General features: G+C 42.7%; 1 protein-coding gene across 2 annotated transcripts in view; it reads right to left on the bottom strand.

The window, feature by feature from the left end:
* Nucleotides 1-16,883: 16,883 nt before the first annotated feature.
* The window catches only part of nbas (NBAS subunit of NRZ tethering complex), a 261,417-nt gene continuing 257,007 nt past the window's right edge, over nucleotides 16,884-21,293 (bottom strand). For both annotated transcript variants that reach the window (XM_043677491.1, XM_043677501.1), the window contains exon 52: nucleotides 16,884-17,514. In XM_043677491.1, the coding sequence (XP_043533426.1) occupies nucleotides 17,239-17,514 (276 nt within the window). In that variant the 3' untranslated portion in view covers nucleotides 16,884-17,238. The remainder of the gene's footprint in view (nucleotides 17,515-21,293) is intronic.

Genomic DNA, 21,293 nt, shown 5'->3' with positions numbered 1-21,293 from the left:
TGTAGGAGAATGGACTCAAATTGAATGTGAGCTCAACTTGCAGTAAGAAGCCAGAACTCCCTCTTTATCCAGTGTACTGTACCAATCCATTTTGACCAAGACTGCCACAGGTAACTGAGATTCCCGTAGAACTTAACAGTTGATAAGAGTGCGTGGGTTGTGATATGTGAAGAAGGATGCTATTTAAAAAATGAAAACAATTGCACCAAGGTAGGGATAATCTATTCTGTCTCCTTTTACACATTCAGCACTTAGTAGCAGCACATCAAAGTGTGACAGATTAGAAGCAAGGTCCTTGAAAAAGAGTTTTATAGCCAGCTAACCGTTGTTAGAGACCTGACGATGCAGTTTTGCCATCCAGTGAGTAATGTTTAATGAATTTACAAGGATTTCACCCAGTGTCAGTATTTCCCAATCGGGACTTGATTCAGATGCCTGGCAAACAGCTAAAGAGCAGGCACAACAGACTCTCAACCCACCCTCTGATTTTCCTGATTCCGAGCTCGGAAAATATAAAATGCAGTCCTACTTCAGCCACAGCAATCTAGGAAACAAACAATTATCAATAGGTGTTTTCTACATTTAACAAAAAATGTTGGGGTTTGTGATTAACTCTTAAATTTAATCAATGCATTAACACTGACAGATGGTAGTGACAAGAAAAGCACTTTATGGTCTCAATTTCAAATAATTTAAAGCTGTTCCCCTATGACATTCTGCAATTCTCTTACAAGACAGAATGCAACCTTCAAGAATGAAGCTTGAGCTTATGAATTCATATAGATTTGAATCAGACAGAAATATCATATCTAGCAGTAAACTATGATCCCAATTTGGGGCCAACATGGGCTTTATAAATTGAAATGACATAACAAAAATCCAGAAACTGAAAAATTGTAAAATATGGTTAAAATAGAACATAGAAAAGTACAGCACAGAACAGGCCTTTCGGCTATGATGTTGTGCCAAGGATTAATCCTAATGTAAAATAAAATAACCTTACCTACACACCCCTCAATTCACTACTGTCCATGTGCATGTCCAGCAGTTGCTTAAATGTCCCTAATGACTCTGCTTCCATCACCACCGCTGGCAACGCATTCCACGCATTCACAACTCTCTGAGTAAAGAACCTTCCTCTGACGTCTCCTCTATACCTTCCTCCTAATAACTTAAAATGATGACCCCTCATCCCAGTCAATCCTGCCCTGGGGAAAGTCTCTGGCTATGACTCTATCCATGCCTCTCATTACCTTGTATACCTCGATCAGGTCTCCTCTCTTCATCCTTCTCTCCAGAGAGAAACGTCCAAGCTTAGTCAACCTCTCTTCAAAAGACAAGCCCTCCAGTCCAGGCAGCATCCTGGTAAACCTTCTTTGCACCCTCTCCAAAGTCTCTGTACCTTTCCTATAGTAGAGTGACCAGAACTGGATACAATATTCCAAGTGTGGTCTCACCAGGGACTTGTAGAGCTGTAGCAAAACCTCACAGCTCTTAAACTCAATTCCCCTGTTAATGAAAGCCAAAACACCAATTCTTAGGCTCAAATTACCATCTTTAAAGTCACTTTCAATCATTTCATCCCAACAAGCCTTTCTTGGCTCAACTCAACTGTAGCCTCGACAAAATAATGTTTAGCTTTTCTTGAGATTTCTTCCTGCTGAAATGCCATCAAAATTAGTTTAAAACGTGACAGAAATTTCTTCCCTTTTGCTTTATCTGCCCAGGTGGCTGTTATGCTGTGCACCATGATTATGAAATTCACTGGAAAGGATGGGGAGAACCCTTTTCAGAGCAATAAATTCACTCCGTGCAATATCAAAACAAGGCCAAAGGCACAGGATACTGCAAAGGCTTTGGGCCCTGACAACATTCTGGCAATAGTACCGAAGACATGCTCCAAATTTAGCAGCGCCCTGAACCAGGTTGATCCATGACAGTTAAAACGTTGGTATTGACCCAGCAAAATGCAAATTTACTCTGTTATCTTTTATTTACAAAATATAGGACAAAGTAAACCTGACCTTTTATTCCCACACTGGTGAATTCTCAATAAGCAGCAAGGGAAGACTGTCCAGCACTATATCTTTAAAGGTGTTAAATGACATGATGGTCTTTATTACAGGGAACTGCAAATGGGAATAAAATGGAGCATTAGTGAGAGTACACCTCCTGGTTCCTGTGACGGAGGGAACAAAGAACATGGCACAGGAACAGGCTCTTCAGCTCACAATGTTATGCCGAACATGATACCAAATGAAACTAATCCCTTCTGCCTGCCCTTGGTCCATATCCCTCCATTCCTTGCATATTCATGGGCTTATTTAAAAGTCCCTTAAACTCCCCTATAGCATCTGCCACCACCACCATTCCTGGTAGCGCATTCCAGACTCCTACCACTCCTTGTGTAAAACACTTGCCCCTCATGTCACCCTAATAGATTAAGTAGATTGTTTTCTAAGAAGGGGGTGTTTTCATAGAATCCCTACAGTGTGGAAGCAGGCTATTTGGCCCACCAAGTCCACACCAGCCCTCCAAAGACCACCCTCCCTCACCCATCCTCCTACCCTATCTCTGTATGACTAGACCACACAGCCTACAGACTTCATTCAAGTTCTTTAGAAATCAACAAGCAACATGCATGGAAGATATTCCCTTGGCTGGCAGCTCAAAGCCAGGGGAGAGAGTCTCAGAATAAGGGACACATTATTTAACATGAAGAGGAGGATGAATTTCTTTCACTTAGAGAGTAGTGAACCTTGGGAGGTTTCTGCTCCAGAAGGCTGAGGAGGCTTTGTCATCGAATACGTTCAACTCTGAGGTTGACAGACTTCAACATATTAAAAACATCAAGATACAGAGCATCATGCAAAAACATGTTGAAGTAGATGATCAGCTATGATCACGTTGAAAGGTGGAATAGCCTACTTGTGCTCTGATTTTTCATATTTGGTTGAATACATTTCCAGACCCAACAATTTGGGCAGCATGGTGGCTCAGTGGTTAGCACTGCTGCCTCACAGCGCCAGGGACCTGGGTTTGATTCCAGCCTCGGGTGACTGTCTGTATGGAGTTTGCATGTTCTCTCTGTGTCTGTATGAGTTCCCTCCAGGTGCTCTGGTTTCCTTTCAATGATGTGTAGGTCTAATGGAAAATTATCCATTTACAATGAAATTTAGAAGAGAATGCTTTTCTTAAATTTAATGCTGTACAGAGCTTTGTAAACAATACTTTGATGAAGATCTGCAGTCAGTTTATCTCTGTTTGAATTCGGTAAACATTCAACTCGACCTTGCGATAGTCGAACTCAGCGAAAGCTGAAGAACTGTTATGTCTAAGACCAGGGGATGAGAGGATAACAACTTGAGTTCTGTTGTGGTTCTGTTCGCCGAGCTGGAAGTTTTTGTTGCAAACGTTTCGTCCCCTGGCTAGGTGACATCATCAGTGCTTGGGAGCCTCCTGCGAAGCGCTTCTTTGATGTTTCCTCCGGTGTTTATAGTGGTCTGTCCCTGCCGCTTCGGGTTGTCAGTTTCAGCTGTCCGCTGTAATGGTTGGTATATTGGGTCCAGGTCGATGTGTTTGTATTTGTCCTGTGTTTTTGTGCTGAATATACGTCGGTGATGTTCCACACTGTCGGTAGATGCCAGTGTCGTACTGGTACTGAAATTGGTTTGTGTGCCGTTATGAGTCCTAGGGGTCGCAGTAGTCTGGCAGTCAGTTCGGAACTGACTACTGCGACCCCTAGGACTCATAACGGCACACAAACCAACAGCCACGCTCAGACAACAACTCACCAGAACGAAGGACCCGATACTCAACATGAGCAAGACGAATGTAGTGTACAAAATACCATGCAAGGACTGCACTCAACACTATATAGGACAAACAGGAAGACAGCTAGCAATCCGCATACATGAACATCAACTAGCCACGAAACTATGATGTTTTTGTCTTTTTTGAGGTTTTCTAGGGTTTTCTTTTCTTGTGTGCTCAGTTTGATTCCTTCCCTCTTTCGGCTCAGAGTAGGTGCAACTGTCTGTCTGATCGTTTGTTGTGTTCCTTCCGTGAGATTGTTGACCTTCAATGTGGTTTCTAATGCCGCGAGGAAATCCTTCTAGTCAGCATCTCGGTAATTGAAATTTAATCCTTTTACTAGTACCGCTTTTTCTGTGTCTGATAGGGTCCGGTCTGATAAGTTCTTTATCCATGCCCCTGTGTTATCGGTTTTGTGTTTTTGAACAATGCTCAGTACTCCTTACATTGAGGTATCTAGCTTAGTGTAACGGAGTCAATTCTGCAGAATTTAAAATAAAGCTCCTTTCTTTGCTCTTGCTAATAGTTGAATCAAGTCGATTTAATTTCCACGACAGTAAACTTGGGGAATCGTCCCGGGACCCAGCGACTGGGTGAGATTCTGAAGATTCCCAGGAAGTGCAGGCGCCAGCGCCTTGAAGGTCTTTCACTTTATCTCGAACGCTGAATTGACCCCTTTGCGTGAGAGGATTGGGAATCTGTGGATCGCCCTAGCTCCGGGGTGCGAACCGAATAGGCTCGGGGTAAGAGTCGTGGCTTAAGTAATCCTGCATCATTCTAAGAGAATAAATACAGCAGGAAAAGGGTTCAGTTAATTCTCGCGTGGTATTAGAGCAAAACCCCAGGGAAGGGGATTGCCGTCTCTAGAGTGTTTCGGAGACAGCAAGTTTAAGGATGGTTTTAGATTTGGAACCACCACTGGCTGAGTTGGACTCGCCTAAGACTTACCGGGTACGTGGTTTCTTGGTTTATGAAAACCAAGACATTGAGGCGGATGCGCCCAATGCGAGAGGGGGCCTCCGGAGGTAAAAAGCAAGTCAAAAGGGAAAAGATAACAGTACCGTGAGAGAAAGAGAGAGATAGAGAGAGAGATAGAGAGAGAGAGAGAGAGAGCTGAACACTTTTCCAGTTACACTAAAAATGGGCTTCGGCAAGAGCAAATAAAGGGAGAGTCCACACAGGACTTGGAATGGCCAACCAAAAATACACTACATGCTAAATAATCATGGCCCAGAGTCTGTGAAGCAGTTAGAATTGTGGATCAAGGAATGTGGTTTTCCGGAGGGAGGAAGTTTTAGTAAAAGACAGCTGGAAATATTGAGCTCGAGGTTGAAGGAGAGCGAGAAGGAGAAAAGAAAGGGAAAAATAGAACCTGTGAATTGGAGTGCTTCTCACATGTGCAAGGCTGAGGCTGATATCAGAGAAAGGAAATCTCAAGTAATAGATAGATCAAGTACACGTACAAACACCAGCGCACCTGCAGACGCGTGCAGAAAATAACCTAATGAAGCTGTACAGTGTCTTATGTCTGTTTCAGATCCTGACCTTGATGCCTGCCCTCCGATACCTACAGCCCCCACTACGAGATCCGCCTGGCGAAGGTTCCACATCAGCAGCGGCCGCTGCCTCAGGGTCTGCTGGATCACCAATAACACACCACACCCGCGACCAATTGAAACAAGAAGCCCAAAAGAAGGACGGCCACTCCAAGACGGAAAGGCATCCAAGGCCTATTTGCGATCACACCCCAACGGATGATGAGTCAGACAGTGAGGGTACTGGCACACGATCACCTGACCAGGTCGTTCTGCAAGCCCCAATGGTTGAAGTTGCAGGTCCAGAAGGGTATCCAGCGTTGGCCCATCAGCCATGGACCATGAAGGATCTGGAAAGTGCCTATGGGCAGTTGCCTGACCCACGCGAGGTTGGAGGTGATAAGTTTGCCGAAGAAGTGTCGAGTTCCGTCCCACGTCACATGAGATAAGACGTCTCCTGGGATGAAAACTAGGCGCCGATGTCACCAAAATCAAGTATAACTGGCCAGCCGCAAATGTCCATGCCAGAGCAGCCAACCTGCAAGCGGAAGAGAACGGAGACTTTGATGCTTTTGTTGTAGCACTGGCAACCGCCTGTAGGGAGGCATTCCCAGTGCGAATGGACATGACCAAAATAGAAATGTGTAAACAATGGGAAGGTGAGACAGTGTCCCAGTGACATGCCTCACTGAAGTCCATAATGCCCATAGTGGACTGAGACCACCCAACAACATAACGGCGACAGAAATCATGCCGTATGAAGCACATCTGAGGAACAGCTTCATCAATGGAATGAAGGACGAAATAGTGAAAAAGGTAAAAGACACATGTATTACCTGGGACACGGGAAAGCTGAATTTGATAGAACAACATGCAATACATGCTGAAAAATCGCTTACCCATCAGAAGGATAAGTGGAAACTAAAGATGGAACAGCAAGCACATAAAACTCAGCTTACTCTGATGCAAATGGTCACCCAGCCATTAGAGGGAGGTACTGCAGGAAGAGAGAGAGGCAGAGGGGGAGGTCATGGAAGAGGAAGAGGTCGCAGAAGAGGCGTTGGCAGAGGTAGATCTGGAGGGTGCTTTGTTTCCGGTGCAATGGACCACTGGGCGAGACAGAGCCCGCACAGACAGCCTCAATCAACCCTGGAGGCTGAGCGTCAGGGGGACTGACAGGGGAAGGCTGAGGTGGTGGTGGGCAGCCCACAGGGTACAGGTCAGTCTCTTTCCTTTATGCTTGGCAATGAAGACTCGCTTATGCTAATCTCTTCTACTAACCTTACGGGCACTGAGACATATCACACCTCCATGTTGAACACTGAGATTGCAAAGTGTGGACAGTATGTCCAATATCACAATGATGCGTATAAGTCGATGCCTACCTCTATGTTATATGTGGAAGGTACATTAGTTACCTTTTTGGTAGATACTGGGGAAACATACTCAGTCCTTAAATTAAGCCAGTTTAGACAATCGACACAAATAAAGATGAGTGAAAGGTTCCTGAACACAATGGGTGCATCAGGAGTTGTGTTACAAGAGAGATTTTCTGCACCCCTATTGTGCGAAACTAGTAACAGGGAAACATTCCAATTCTCCTTCTTGTTATCTGTCCTTTAAAACTGATTGGTCGGGATCTCATAGGGAGACTGGGGTTGGACTTGCTCAGTACTCCCACGGGCTTGCAGGTAATTCAAAGGGACGATTTACCAGTGCAGGCTGTAAAATATGACCCACGACCCCTGATTTATGTCTATGAGTAGCGATTAAGCCGGAGAGTGATAAATTCAGTGAACGAATCACTCACCCTGGAAGCAAGCAGCCATGTTAATCCTGTTAACACCGATTTTCTTGCCGGGGACATGCTGCACTGCACAGCCCACATATACCGTGATGGCCCTGACAAACCATATGAGAAGGATTGGTTCAGGAGATTGGTTAGACCAGATCAGTTGTTATTGTGTGAACTGTATTGGAGTAATCACAGATGTGCAGTCAGTGTGAACTTATCTAAGGTGTCTGTAACAGCAAGTAGACCCTATCCTTTTGATGTGGAAGGCTCCGCTCCTCACGTGTCACTGGCGACAGGTGGCAGGATTTGGGACCATGGGTGCTAAAGGCACAAAGAACGAAAAGTTGGGTCTTCAGGGATGATGTGGGTGTCTGATTCAATGCAGATATGCGGACATATAGGAAGAAACTAAATTAGCTAACTCAGGCAGATAGGACAGTCCAGGTAACCCCCACTAGCCCTGAAAAGCCTAGGGGGATAGCCTGGCGTTTCCCTAAGATCGAAGTCTTGGATCCAAGATTAAAAATGGTCCCTACTGAGTTGTGGGCAAAGGGCAAACATGATGTGGGGCTCATATGAGGCTGTGAGCCCATAAGGATAACCCCAAGGTCTGAGTATTGTCCTTGCAGAGCACAATACCTGTTAAAACTTGAGGCCATAGAAGGAATTACTCCAGTCTTTGAATCCCTCCTAAAGGCTGGCATGATAATCCCCTGTGAAAACTCACCGGTGAGAACCTCCATTTTTCGGGTCAAAAAGGCAAAAATTCCGGGTGAACCGGAGAAATGGAGGTTTGTTCAAGACCTGCAGGCAGTCAATAACACTGTTGTGCCACGTGCCCCGAATGTTCCCAACCCCTATACTATATTGGCTCAAATTCCACTGGACAGGAAATGGTTCTCTGTTGGGGATTTAGAAAATGCCTTCTTTAGTGTAACCGGTGCACCCAGATAGTCAATTCTGGTTCGCTTTTTCATTCAAAGGGAAATCATATACCTTCACGCGACTTTGTCAAGGTTACTGTGAGTCCCCCACCATATATAATGAGGCTCTACGCAGGAGTCTAGAGACTCGTGTTCTAACCCTGGGGTCAGTGTTCCTGCAGTACGTAGACGATTGCTTAATAGCAGCACCAACAAATGAACAATGTGAGAAGGATACCCTTGCGTTGCTCTGCCATCTAGCGCGGGAAGGGCACAAAGCCAGTCTCGCAAAGCTACAATTTGTGCAACAACAGGTGAAGTTCTTAGGTCACTTAATATCTGAACACGAGAAGGCCATTGGTCAGGACAGAGTTCAAGCAATCCAGCAAATTCCAAAGCCTCAGACGAAGAAACAATTGCTGTCCTTTTTGGGCATGTGCTCCTACTGTAGAATGTTTACCCCACATTACGCAACCCTTGAGGCGCCCCTAAGTGACATAGCCCATGGCAAAGGATTGCAGAACCAGAGTCCGTTGCAGTAGACCCCAGAGGCCGAGAGTGCCTCTGTTGAATTAAAAAGGGCCCTCCAAACTACGCCTGTATTGAGAATTCCGAACCCAAACAAGCCTTTTGTACAAATGGTGGATGAGAAGCGTGGCTGCATGACATCTGTGCTGTTGCAGGATCATGGGGGAAGATGGAGGCCGGTGGCATATTTTTCAGCTAAACTTGACCCCGTAGTGGCAGGATTGTCTAAATGTCTGCGAGCCGTGGCCGCAACTGAAAAGGCTGTTGTAGCATCCAGGGATATAGTTGGCTATGGTGAATTAACCTTTCTGGTCCCACATGCAGTATCCTTACTGCTGAGCGAGCCAAGGACCGCACACATCAGCAGCACATTGGCTCCGATATAATACTGTGCTCTTGGAGATGCCTAACATTACAATAAAACGATGTAACATCTTTAACCCTGCTAGCCTTCTCCCCACAGAAGGAGACGGAGACCCACATGATTGTGTCGCTGTAACTAATGAAATTTGCAGCCCTCGACCAGATTTGCAGGATTCACCATTTCAGAATCTAGATATGGAGTTTTTTGTGGACGAATCAGCATTGAGGAGCAAGGAGACAGGCCAGAATTGTATTGGGTATGATGTAGTGACTACCTACGAGATAGTCAAAGCGGGATCTCTCCCTTCTCACCTGTCAGCACAAGCAACGGAGCTGACTGAGGCCTGTAAATTGGCTGAGGGAAAGACAGTGAATATTTACAGCGATAGCAGATACACATTCGGGGTTGTACATGATTTTGGAACCCTGTGGAAACACAGGGGCTTCTTGACCTCCACAGGAAAGACCATCACACACTGTGGCCTGATTTCTGACCTCCTGGAAGCGGTTCTATTGCCTAAATCAATCGTTGTGTGTAAGTGTGAAGCCCACACGACAAATAATGATTTTATTTCCCAAGGCAATGCAAGGGCAGACTCAGCAGCAAAAATGGCAGCCCAGCAAGTGAGCAGATTGACGTGTGTGACAAAAATTTGTACCCCAACAGCAGATGTACGGGAGTTACAGTCACAGGCCACACTGGAAGGAAAGCGTGAGTGGACGGAAGCAGGATGCAGTGTGAGGGAAGAAGTATGGTGTGGCCCCAATGGGAAACCCTGTCTACCACAATCATTATTTCCATTCTATGCCAAACTGACATACGGTAAGGACCATGTGTCAAAAGGGGGGATGTACGACAGTATTTCGGTACACTGGGACACTAAGGGATTTACTCATTACTCCCAGAAATATTATGAGCGTTGTGTTATCTGTGCCACTAATAATGTGGGGAGGGGAATACAGATGAGTCAGACAGCACACCCCCAACCCCAAAAACCTTTTGAACATTTACAGATGGATTTCATTGAACTAACGAGGTAAAAACAATGACTGCAGATGCTGGAAACCAGATTCTGGATTAGTGGTGCTGGAAGAGCACAGCAGTTCAGGCAGCATCCAAGGAGCTTCGAAATCGACGTTTCGGGCAAAAGCCCTTCAATTCATTGAACTAACGCCCAGCGAAAGGAAAAGGTATTGTCTGGTAATAGTTGATATGTTTTCCAAATGGGTGGAAGCGTTCCCCACGTCTAAACAGGATGCCAGTGCAGTAGCCAAGGCTCTGCTAACTGAGATAATTCTGAGATGGGGCATCACTGAAAGGCTTAGTAGTGACAATGAGACACCATTTGTCAATAATGCCTTACAGCAGATCAGTGATTATTGGGAATAAACATGAGACAACACTGTGCCTACCACCCAGCAAGCAGTGGGGCAGTGGAAAGAGAAAATGCTACCCTAAAAAAATATTTAAATTGACAAAATGTTGTGAGGAACTTGGGGGGACATGGACAAAGGCACTTCAAATTGTGCTAATGTATATGAGATCTAGGAGGAGAGGAAGAGCTAATCTTAGCCCATTTGAGATTACGTTTGGTAGGCCGTCCAACACAGGAATTGGCCCAAGACCTAAGGTAAGACAGATATCAGACCACTGTGAGGATGAGATGTTGCGTTACTGTATAAAACTCTCTACACTTTTATCTCAAATACAGAATCAAGTGAAAGCAGCACTACCCCAACCAGCAGAAGGGAAGCTGCATGATCTAGAACCTGGAGACTGGACAGTGGTGAAAGACTTCAGGAGGAAAAACTGGAAGGCGAAGAGGTGGCTGGGACCGTTTCAAGTGCTCCTTGCAACACAGAGAGCAGTTAAGATCGCAGGAAGAGCCACGTGGATACACGTCAGCCATTGCAAGCGTGTAGCTGGGCCTGAGGAGACATCGGACAGCACCGGAACCAATTGAGTGCAAGTAGTGATTAGAAACCTCATACAAATATGGGGCTGCCCCAGCTCACACTTCTAGCAAGCGCCCTGGAAGGACAATTCGTAAGGGCAGTGGCATTGCATGGACCCCACCCTGCCATGGCTTTGACGAGTGTGACGTATGAACATGGGATGTGTATAGGGCACACCAGAGCAAGTGACGATATCACCACAAAGCTGTGTTTCAGGTCGGTGGTGTTGGAGGAAAGGCCTGGTATTTCCTCAACATTTTCTGATGTATAGCTATCATGGCTCTGTATTTTTCTTGTTGTTGCTGTAGTTGTCCTTGTTGTCATAAAATGACAAAAAGGGGGAAAATGTAATGGAAAATTATCCATTTACTGTGAAATTAATTATCCATTTACTGTGAAATTTAAAAGAGAATGCTTTTCTTAAATTTAATGCTGTACTGAGCTTTGTAAACAATACTTTGATGAAGGTCTGCAGTCAGCTTATCTCTGTTTGAATTCAGTAAACATTCAACTTGACCTTGCGATAGTCAAACTCAGCGAAAGCTGAAGAACTGTTATGTCTAAGACCAGGAGATGAAAGGATAACAACTTGAGTTCTCCCAGTCTTTGCCCTTGAGCACATGATAACAAACAGTATAAGGCAAGCATCTGAACAATGCTCAGTACTCCTTACATTGAGGTATCTAGCTTACTGTAATGGAGTCAATTCTGCAGAATTTAAAATAAAGCTCCTTTCTTTGCTCTTGCTAATAGTTGAGTCAAGTCGATTTAATTTCCACGACAGTAGTTTAGGTAAATTGGTAATGCTAAATTGCCCATAGTGTTCAGGGGTAGTTGCATTATTCAGAAGTAAATGTAGAGCTATAAGGTAGGGGAATGGGTCTGGGTGGGTTCCTCTTCAGAGGGTTAGTGTGGACTTGTTGGGCCAAATGGCCTGTTTCCACGCGGTAGGGTTTCTATGAATTACAGAGTAAGATTGAGAGACCCACAATGGATCAAAAAGTTTGGCCAATGCAATTTAGGGAGCCAAAAAACACTATTTGATTACAAACAAACACTACAGAAGTTATTACATGACGGGATGTATGCCACAAGCCAGGGGGAGGGTTCTTTGCCCTTCCTGTGCAGTATTATAAATTTGTAACAGTCTCCACCTAACCATTTGCACTGGTGTAAAAATTAGATGAGGGAGGTAAATACGGGCCTGGATATTCTGATGGCCAGTCACTGGAGAAGCACAAAATGAAGTTGTTTATTGGGAGCATATGGAGTCCTCAGTGCAGCTGATATTGAATTTTCCAAAAAGCAACTCACCCGCATTGGGAACCCTTTGAACAAGTTCATAAATAGGAGAATTTCAAGGTTTCATCTCACTTAAGTTACCTACGAAAGGTGAGAGAATTACTGACATTGTCCAACTCCTGGGTAACTATTAAACTGGTGGCTCCCCCTACACCCCTCACCTGCTGAAGTAGATCTCTGCTGATCCCTTACAGCCCTTGGACCCATGCAACTACATCCTGACCAGAAGCCTCCACCCAACCCCACCACAACCTGACTGCACAACGCCCTACCCTACTCTATGTCACCACCCTGCTTGACCCAACACTTCTCTCTTTCCAGCAGGTTGAGCTTGCGTGGACTCGGTAGCCTCACCCTAAACCCAATGTCCACTGCTGCTTTCTCCTCTGCCTTTAGCTTGATCCACCTTCCCAGACCTGACACTTTTCCCTCTGGTATGCTGTTCCTCCCAGCTCCCAGGACGTGATACAGCTCAACCCTCACCATGCCCCCACCCTATCTTCCTAATCCTTCACCTACCTTTCCTTCCATCATTGTCATCTGCTGGAGTCCTGATGGTCCACGGAATATCTGAGCCTTTGGTTAATTTTGCTTAACATGAAATTTGTTCCTGGTGCTGAGCAACAAATCTATGGAGACCTGAGGCATGAAGACCTGAACTACTAAACTACAATAAATGGGCTCCTTCTGATCTGTTTACCTGAACAGTTAGATCCATCTCAGGCATAAGAAATAATTTGTTGCAAACATGGGAGATTCTTAATAAAAGCAAATCGTGATTCAATAACTAGAATGTCAAATCAATCCCAACCTCTCTACTAAATCACCTGAAATGAAGCTGATGTGCATCCATTTTGCTGGCAAGTGACAGTACTGGTTTTAAGCATTGAATTTAGATAGCGCTCTGCAGGTCATTGGCCTGTAGCTTCACCCATCAGGATCACCAGACCTCAAAGTGCCTCACAGCCAATTAAGTACTTTCAAAGTGTAGTCTCTGTTATAATGAAGGGAATACGGCAGCCAATTCTGAATACAAATTTGCACAAAGAATAATGTGATATCAAACTTTTTGTCATTTACATAAATTATTTGGATGTGAACATAAGAGGTATGGTTAGCATAATTTGCAGATGACACCAAAACTGATGGTGTAATGGACAGCCAAGGTGGTTACCTCAGACTACATCTGTGGGGCCTTGATCAGATGGGCACCTCAGGGGCAACTTTGTCATGCAGAGGTTGATGCATGTATAGAATGAACTGCAACAGGAAGTGCTGGAGACTGGTACAATTACAACATTTTTAAGAGGCTGGGTGGGTATATGAATAGGAAGGAGTATGGGTCAAACACTGGCAAATGGGAGTGGATTAATTTAGGGTAGCTGATTGGCATGGATGAGTTAGATTAGATTACATGACAGTGTGGAAACAGGCCCTTCGGCCCAACAAGTCCACACCGACCCGCCGAAGCGCAACCCACCCATACCCCTACATACCCCTTACCTAACACTACGGGCAATTTAGCATGGCCAATTCACCTGACCTGCACATCTTTGGACTGTGGGATGAAACCGGAGCACCTGGAGGAAACCCACACAGACACGGGGAGAACGTGCAAACTCCACACAGTCAGTCACCTGAGGCGAGAATTGAACCTGGGTCTCTGGCACTGTGAGGCAGCAGTGCTAACCACTGTGCCGCCCACGAACCCAATGGACCGCAGGGTCTGTTTCCATGCTGTCCAGCTCTGTGGTTCTATAACTGGATAATCTATTTTTGTGATATTGACCAAGGAATAAATATTAACCTGAACACTATGGATAGCTTCTCTGTTCTTCTTTGAAATAATGCCACTGGATCTTTTACATCCATTAATGAAGCTGGACTTTGGTTCAATGCCGTAGTGGAAAGTTGGCACCTGTGACAGTGCAGTACACCCTCAGTCCTGCACTAGAATGGCTGGGTATATGTTTGTACCAGAGTCCTGGAGTGGGACTTCAATCTGGAAGCTGGTGATTTAAGGCAAGTATGCCACTGACTGAGACACAGTGATAGCTGAACCTACTTCTCCACCAGACCAATTAATTGGTGATGTTATCTCCAGATCAATCCTAAATTTGCATGCAGTTCTGGTGAAGGAACTCTCTGGCACTTAGTTGAAGTGAATAAACAAGGAACTCAACATGAACTTGATGACTTCTTTATAGCTAGTTCCTAGGACAGGTCAGAGAGTGGCAGCATCATTCTGCATCTGATCTTTTAACACCAGCTTTTAATTCGATTAACAGAAACAGAAAATGCTGGAAAAGCTCAGTAGGTCTGACAGCATCTGTGAAGTGAAATTAGAGTTAACGGTTCAGGTCCAGTGTAGAAGAGTCACTGGACTTGAAGTGTTAACTCTGATTTCTCTTCACAGATGCTGCCAGACCTGAGATTTTCCAGCAATCTCTTTTTATTTGAATTACAGCACCCACAGTTCTTTTGGTGTTTACTTCATTTGACTTGGACTTTTTGGGGGTATCCTGCCCACGAGCCACTGCCAGTGACTATGAAATTGGCAGCAGATAGACAAATAAATTTGCAAGCAGATTACAGAAACATGCAAATGCTAAAAAACAGTGATAATGGGAAACATAAATTATTCTGATTAAAAATTAGGTTGATAGCAGAGTAAAAGGAAAATAGGGGTCTGACGTTGCTAAATTACGTACAAGATAACTTTGATTTGTTTGTGCCCAGAACAATGAGGAAGGAAAGAGTGCTGGATATGGTTCTGGGGAACTGTGTAGAACATGTTTCAGTAGGAGAGCATTTGGAGAACTGTCAATGTATCATCAGCTATGTAAAAGTCAATGTAAGGGACAAGACACAATGAAAAATAAAACAATAGTTGTATAAGGCTCTGGTGCGGCCGCATCTGGAATATTGTGTGCAGTTTTGATCGCAATACTATAGGAAGGATGTGGAGGCACTGGAACGGGTGCAGAGGAGGTTTACCAGGATGTTGCCTGGTATGGAAGGAAGATCGTATGAGGAAAGACTGAGACACTTGGGGCTGTTTTCATTAGAGAAAAGAAGGTTTAGGGGTGACTTGATTGAGGTGTACAAGATGATTAGGGGGTTAGATAGGGTTGACAGTGTGAACCTTTTCCCGCGTATGGAGTCGGGTATTACAAGGGGGCATAGCTTTAAATTAAGGGGGGGTAGATATAGGACTGAAGTTAGGGGTAGGTTCTTCACTCAGCGAATCGTAAGTTCATGGAATGCCCTGCCAGTAGCAGTGGTGGACTCTCCCTCTTTATGGGCATTTAAGCGGGCATTGGATAGGTATATGGAGGATAGTGGGTTAGTATAGGTTAGGTGGGCTTGGATCGGCGCAACATCGAGGGCCAAAGGGCCTGTACTGCGCTGTATTCTTCTATGTTCTATATAATACTTAGCTGGAGACAGATAACTTCAGCGAGATGAAGAATGGTCTGGCCCAGATGATTAGTTTTGGAGGCAAAAATTAATCTAGCACTAGTTGGATAGTCGGCAGCAAATGGTCAAGTAGACACATTGTGAAGAGAGAAAAGGAAGGCTGTGCAAAATTAGAGGTCCCTGAATGTCTGTAGGAACTGAGGTTAAAGTGAGACAGAAAAAGGAAACTTATGACAAATTCATAATTTGTAAAAAAAAACCAAGCTAAATGGAGGAATTACAGCAGAGACACAGAGTGCGTAAGAAATGCAAAAGACAGCAAAAGAATGGCTGAGCAGCTAATACCAAAGGGAACCCACCGATCGTTTATAAACTTATGAGATAGTCAAAGGTTATTAAACAAAAATGCTGGGGTCAATTAGGAGCCAAAAAGGAGGTTTGCTTTTGTTTGGAGAATGTACGGCTGACAAACCAAATAATTACTTTGCACTGTCTTCCTTATGGAAGAGATTTCTATCGATGCATTGTGAAAGGAGGAGGCAGTAACAGTGTTACAAACAGATACAGGTGTAATGGCTATGGATGCAGTTGAAAGAGATCGAGGCAGGCAAGGTGATTAATAGCTGCATGATGTTTGAGGCAAAAAGACTGCAGATGCTGGAATCCAAAGTAGACAGGCAGGAAGCTGGAAGCACACAGCAGGGCCAGGCAGCATCAGGAGGTGGAGAAGTTGATGTTATGGGTGTAACAGGACTGGCTCCACCCAAAATGTCGGCTTCTCCATCTCCTGATGATGCCTGGCTTGCTGTGTTCTTCCAGCTTCCTGCATGACTTTTGATTCAGAAATTACATGTATTTTCTTGTCACTGTTTGTTAATGGATTATATAAATGTTTACAATGTTTACCTCCTTCTGGGTCCATACAGTAATGGGTTTTTAAGTATGGGTTAGAAAGCTGGAGTCAAAGTAAGTTAACTATTTTCCCTTATTAATGCTGCTTGAGAAGAACTGGCTAAGCACAAACCTGATGATCTATGAAGGCAAGTCTAAGAATTAAAAATGTAAACACCATTAAAAGTAACAAGCTCAGTGTTCACACAAAGAAAAGCTCAACTTGCTGCTCAGGTGCAGTGTCTATGGTTACAAATAAGAAAATTTTTATGCCATTATAAAATACATACAGTAACATCTTTGAATGTAAGGAAGGCTGCTAGCCTGAAGAAGATATAAAATTGAGGAAACATGAAGTAATTCCAAATTTAAAACTGCAAGTTTATTTGAAAAATCTGATACACTATTTCACAGTGAAATTTCTAGGAGTGCACCGAAGTAAACTACTGTGGTGCAACCCTTTTTACATCATCCTTATTAAACTATCTTTATAAACTGAAAAAAGGTTTCAAATTTTAATTTTCAGTAATAGGTTTTAAATTGTTTACAGAACCACATTGATATTACAGCCCTATTGCTAGAAACACAAACATTTCCAGGTAGCAAATGCAGTAATGTTAAACTTCATTGCAGTATCTGATTGAAGGTGAGTAAGTCAGAAAGTCCATGCTTTGTCCTTTACCTGAAACTTTGCTATCGAGGCAAAATCCTTTCATAACCACCTCTTTGTTACACTTAATGCAGCACTAAATGTACTTAATGATGGATGTGTTGCCCTATGATACATCAGTAAAGACCCTCCCTCTGCAGTGCAGCCTGCTTCATTCAATTGTTCTGCTATCTCTTCAACAGTGTACTGTCCTTCCTCATGATTGGCCAAAAGATGTTTCAGAAGGTAAGGGTAGAAAACAGTAGAGACGCAGTCCACCACTAATTTATTGTTCAACAGCAAGGAAAGCAGCTCTGTATCACAATTTGAAGCATCAATCTAAAGAAAGAAAATATGATGAGTATGCATTTCTGGATAGACTATTGAAAAATCGACATTTTATTAGTTACCAAAGGGTTTAAATTACAACCTACACATTATGTACTGAGATCACAGAATAAATATATAAACACATCAAATCATAGCTCTTTCCATTTCACTAACTTTAAAGTACACTTTGATATAATATCTTAAGAATGGAGCATAATTATAGCAAATTTCACAATACTAATCTGACAAAATGAATCCTGTACGAAAGGTGCAGATGTGTATGTTTTTGTGGGGTTTTGGGGGGCTTGGGGGTTAGAAGGTGGGCTGGCTTGTAGCGAAACAAAAAAGGCTTGATAAAAGACATAAGCTTTTAGAATAACTCTAAATCGGACAAAGGAAGTTTTAAGGAAGAAATTACAGATGAATTCACAATAAGCCACTGTTGAAAGAATGGACAGATCTAGATAGATGGGAAAGAGTTATAATGCCAGGAAAGTTTACAGAGATAGTTAGGGGCAAAATCGTTAAGACAGAGGAGGGTGGGAATTTTTAAACAGGAGTAATAAATGAGTATGATTTAGTATGAGATAGGATAGAGCCTGAAGGGTTACAAAGTGTTTGCAAGAAGTTTATAAAGGATTACATGGAATAATATCTTCAGGTTTGACTATTTCTAAGGTATGGATGGAGTTTTCAGTGATTGGCGACAGGTGACAAGTTAATAATTTTAGTGACATGAGATTGGAAAGGGAGCTGGGAAAACTGAGAAATACAGTTTTGAATAGTGTTCTGAAATGTGTTTCTATTAGGTCTTTAATAGTTCACCTGAAACACAGAAACAGACAGACATGTAATCAAAAGGACAATCCTTGCAACAGTGCAGGGTACACTTAGATTTCTATTTGAATAGCAACATTTGAACTTATGCACAAATTCCAATAGAAAAACTGATCCAGAGGTGGGAATATTACCAACTGAGTGAAGCTGTCATCGGCAACTTCTCTAATGTTAGTGGTTAAATTATTGTGACTTCTATTTTTGTTTATACATTACATGGTAATTTTAATTTATACTGGGTAAATAGAAATAAAAACCTAGATGAATATATAAGCAGCTTAACTATTAATGATTACTGAACTTATGTTCTTATACACATTATCTTGATCTTTTTGTCATCAGTGCAAGAGATAACAGCTTCAGACTAACATGCACTGATAAATTTGATCATACACCAGGGATTTAAAGCAGGTTTGAACACTCATGAATATTCAGAGGACTTTTTTGCTCACTAGTTAGTTTTAAATAAATGCTTACATAATTTTTAAAAAGGACTTGTAATAACCAATGCATATTCACTCCATTACACAGAACCTCCAAAAAGTAGTGCAGTCAAATGGTGCTTTATATTAAAAAGGTTAGTTTGTTTTGAATCAGATGTCTTGCATTTGCCAGAATAAAATTTAATCATTTCCACCTTGGATACTTTTGGATCTGGGTGGTAGGATAAAACAAAGATTGACTCTCTTGAACATTCTCTCCCTCCCATGTCAAATTTGTAGCCTGTTCCCTGCTATCCACAACTTCCTGTTCTTAACCCCTACAGCAATAATCGATATGGGCTTCCTCAACCCATCGGTATAGGGCATTTGAAACAAATGTGGCAATTGTGACAGCATGGAATGAGTTGGGTATGAGACAGGGTGAAGTGGCAGAGAGATAATAAGCACATTGTTGTTTTACTCAACAGACTTACATTGTGACCAATTAAATCAATTTGGAATTTCTTTAGAGTAAGATTATCAATTAGTGAGTCTCAGTAACTGAATGTCCAGGTTGCTAAACTTTAGTAATTTTTTTGGTTTTAAAAAAGTTTTAGTTCACTACAATAGCTTATAAAACCTTTTGGAATGATTAATGTAAAAAGCAAAGTAATAAAAGAAGTAACAATAATATTACAACAATACAAGTACAACATTTTTATTCATATTTGTTTTCACTGGGAATCAAATGCCAGTGCTAGGATTACCTGCAAACATTAACATTTTTTTAGAAATCTATCACTTTTGTACAACACATATTTCATTTGATATTTTAATGTTTGGAATGTCATTCGGCAGCGCAATGAAAAGCTGAAATTGCTTTTTCTTAATGTTATTGTGCTTGAAGCAACTCTTGATTTAATATATCTCTGCTGACTTTGGGGAATTTTACATTGTCATAGAATGCTTGTGGAATGATTTCCAATGTTGTAGATTTATTCCATGGTAACAAAGGAAAGAAGTACTTGCATTTATAAACCAGTTTTTATGACGCAGGGTGTCTGCGTTAGCAACAATTAAACATTTTTAAAGTGCAGGGATCATGGCAGTGCAAGCAAACGTAAAAGCCAAAAACACAGAATCCTGGAAAAACTCAGCCGGTCTGGCAGCAATTGTAGAAGGAAAAACAGAGTTAGTATTTCAGTCCAGTGTCCTTTGTCAAAGGGTTACATTGTGACCAACTAACTCAAAACTTGGAGTTACTTTAGATTAAAAATGAAAATGAGTCTCAATAACTTCATCACTGGATTGAAAATATTAGCTCTACTTTTCTCTATTTTGACGATACCAGACCTACGTACAAGCCAGTTTGTACGCAGTCAAGTTCCACATAGAAATGACTAAATTTTCTGATTTGGTAATGTTGCTCAAGAAATAAATATCAGTTAAGACATTACAAGAACTCACTTCCACTTACAACAACAGCAGCATCTTGCATACCCACTTGAGATGGCAGAAAAGGGCACAATTTATTGCCTTAACTGAAAGACCTTTGGAAATGTAATATTTCACTGGTGTCAGTCTAGAATACATGATAAAGTTCTGAAGAGTGGCTCAATCTCATAACTTTCTGATTCAGAGTTAAGAACATTACCACAGCCACAAAGAAAGAAAGAAAGAAAGAATAAGTGAAGACCAAAACTTTCATGAAATATCCAAAACACCTGCAGCCATGTAAGACGAAATTAAGGCTAGAGACCAAATATGTGGTCAAGAAGGTTGGTACTAAGGAGATTTAAAGAGAGGAAGCGGGTAATAAAGTAGAGATGGTTAGGGAGGGAATTCCAGAACTTAGAGCTCAGACAGATAAAGTTACAGCTACCAGTAATGAAGCATTTAAATCTGCACCAGTACAGGATGTTAGGGAGTGGGGGCAGGATTTCAGGGAAAGGACATGGGGCTTTTGAAAACAAGGAGGAGGGTTTTAAAACTGAGGAGTTGACACGTCAGAAATGAATATAGGTCGAAGGAATCATGAATAAGACTTGCCAGGACTTGGGGGAAAGAGGTTGTAAAAAGATTGGATAAGCCTTTCCTGATGAAGGGCTTTTGCCCGAAACGTCGATTTTGCCTGTCTTCGGATGCTGCCTGAATTGCTGTGCTCTTCCAGCACCACTGATCCAGAATGAAGTTTATGGAAGGCAACAGACCCACAAAGAGAACACTGGAATTAGCTGCTGCGAAGTCTGGGGGAGGCCATCAGTAGCTTGAAAGCTGAGGGAGGGATGTAAAAAAAAAGCTGGCCTTGTCAGCACCATTCACATTCCTTGACAGAATTTTTAAAAAATGACAGAGGTTCACCCTTGATGATGGACAGTGGCTATGTGGTACAGCTCATGTCTGGCCCAATCAGAATGTAACAATTAATTGACTCAGCCTCACAGACTGACCAGAGAGAAGAGAGAGAGTCAAAAGCAAAATACTGGAAATCTTAAACAAACATAGGAGCTTTTGGAAACTCTGAGCAGG

The sequence above is a fragment of the Chiloscyllium plagiosum genome, chromosome 3 (assembly GCF_004010195.1).
Source record: "Chiloscyllium plagiosum isolate BGI_BamShark_2017 chromosome 3, ASM401019v2, whole genome shotgun sequence".
Lineage (NCBI taxonomy): Eukaryota > Metazoa > Chordata > Chondrichthyes > Orectolobiformes > Hemiscylliidae > Chiloscyllium > Chiloscyllium plagiosum.
This window is presented reverse-complemented; position numbering and strand designations above follow the sequence as displayed.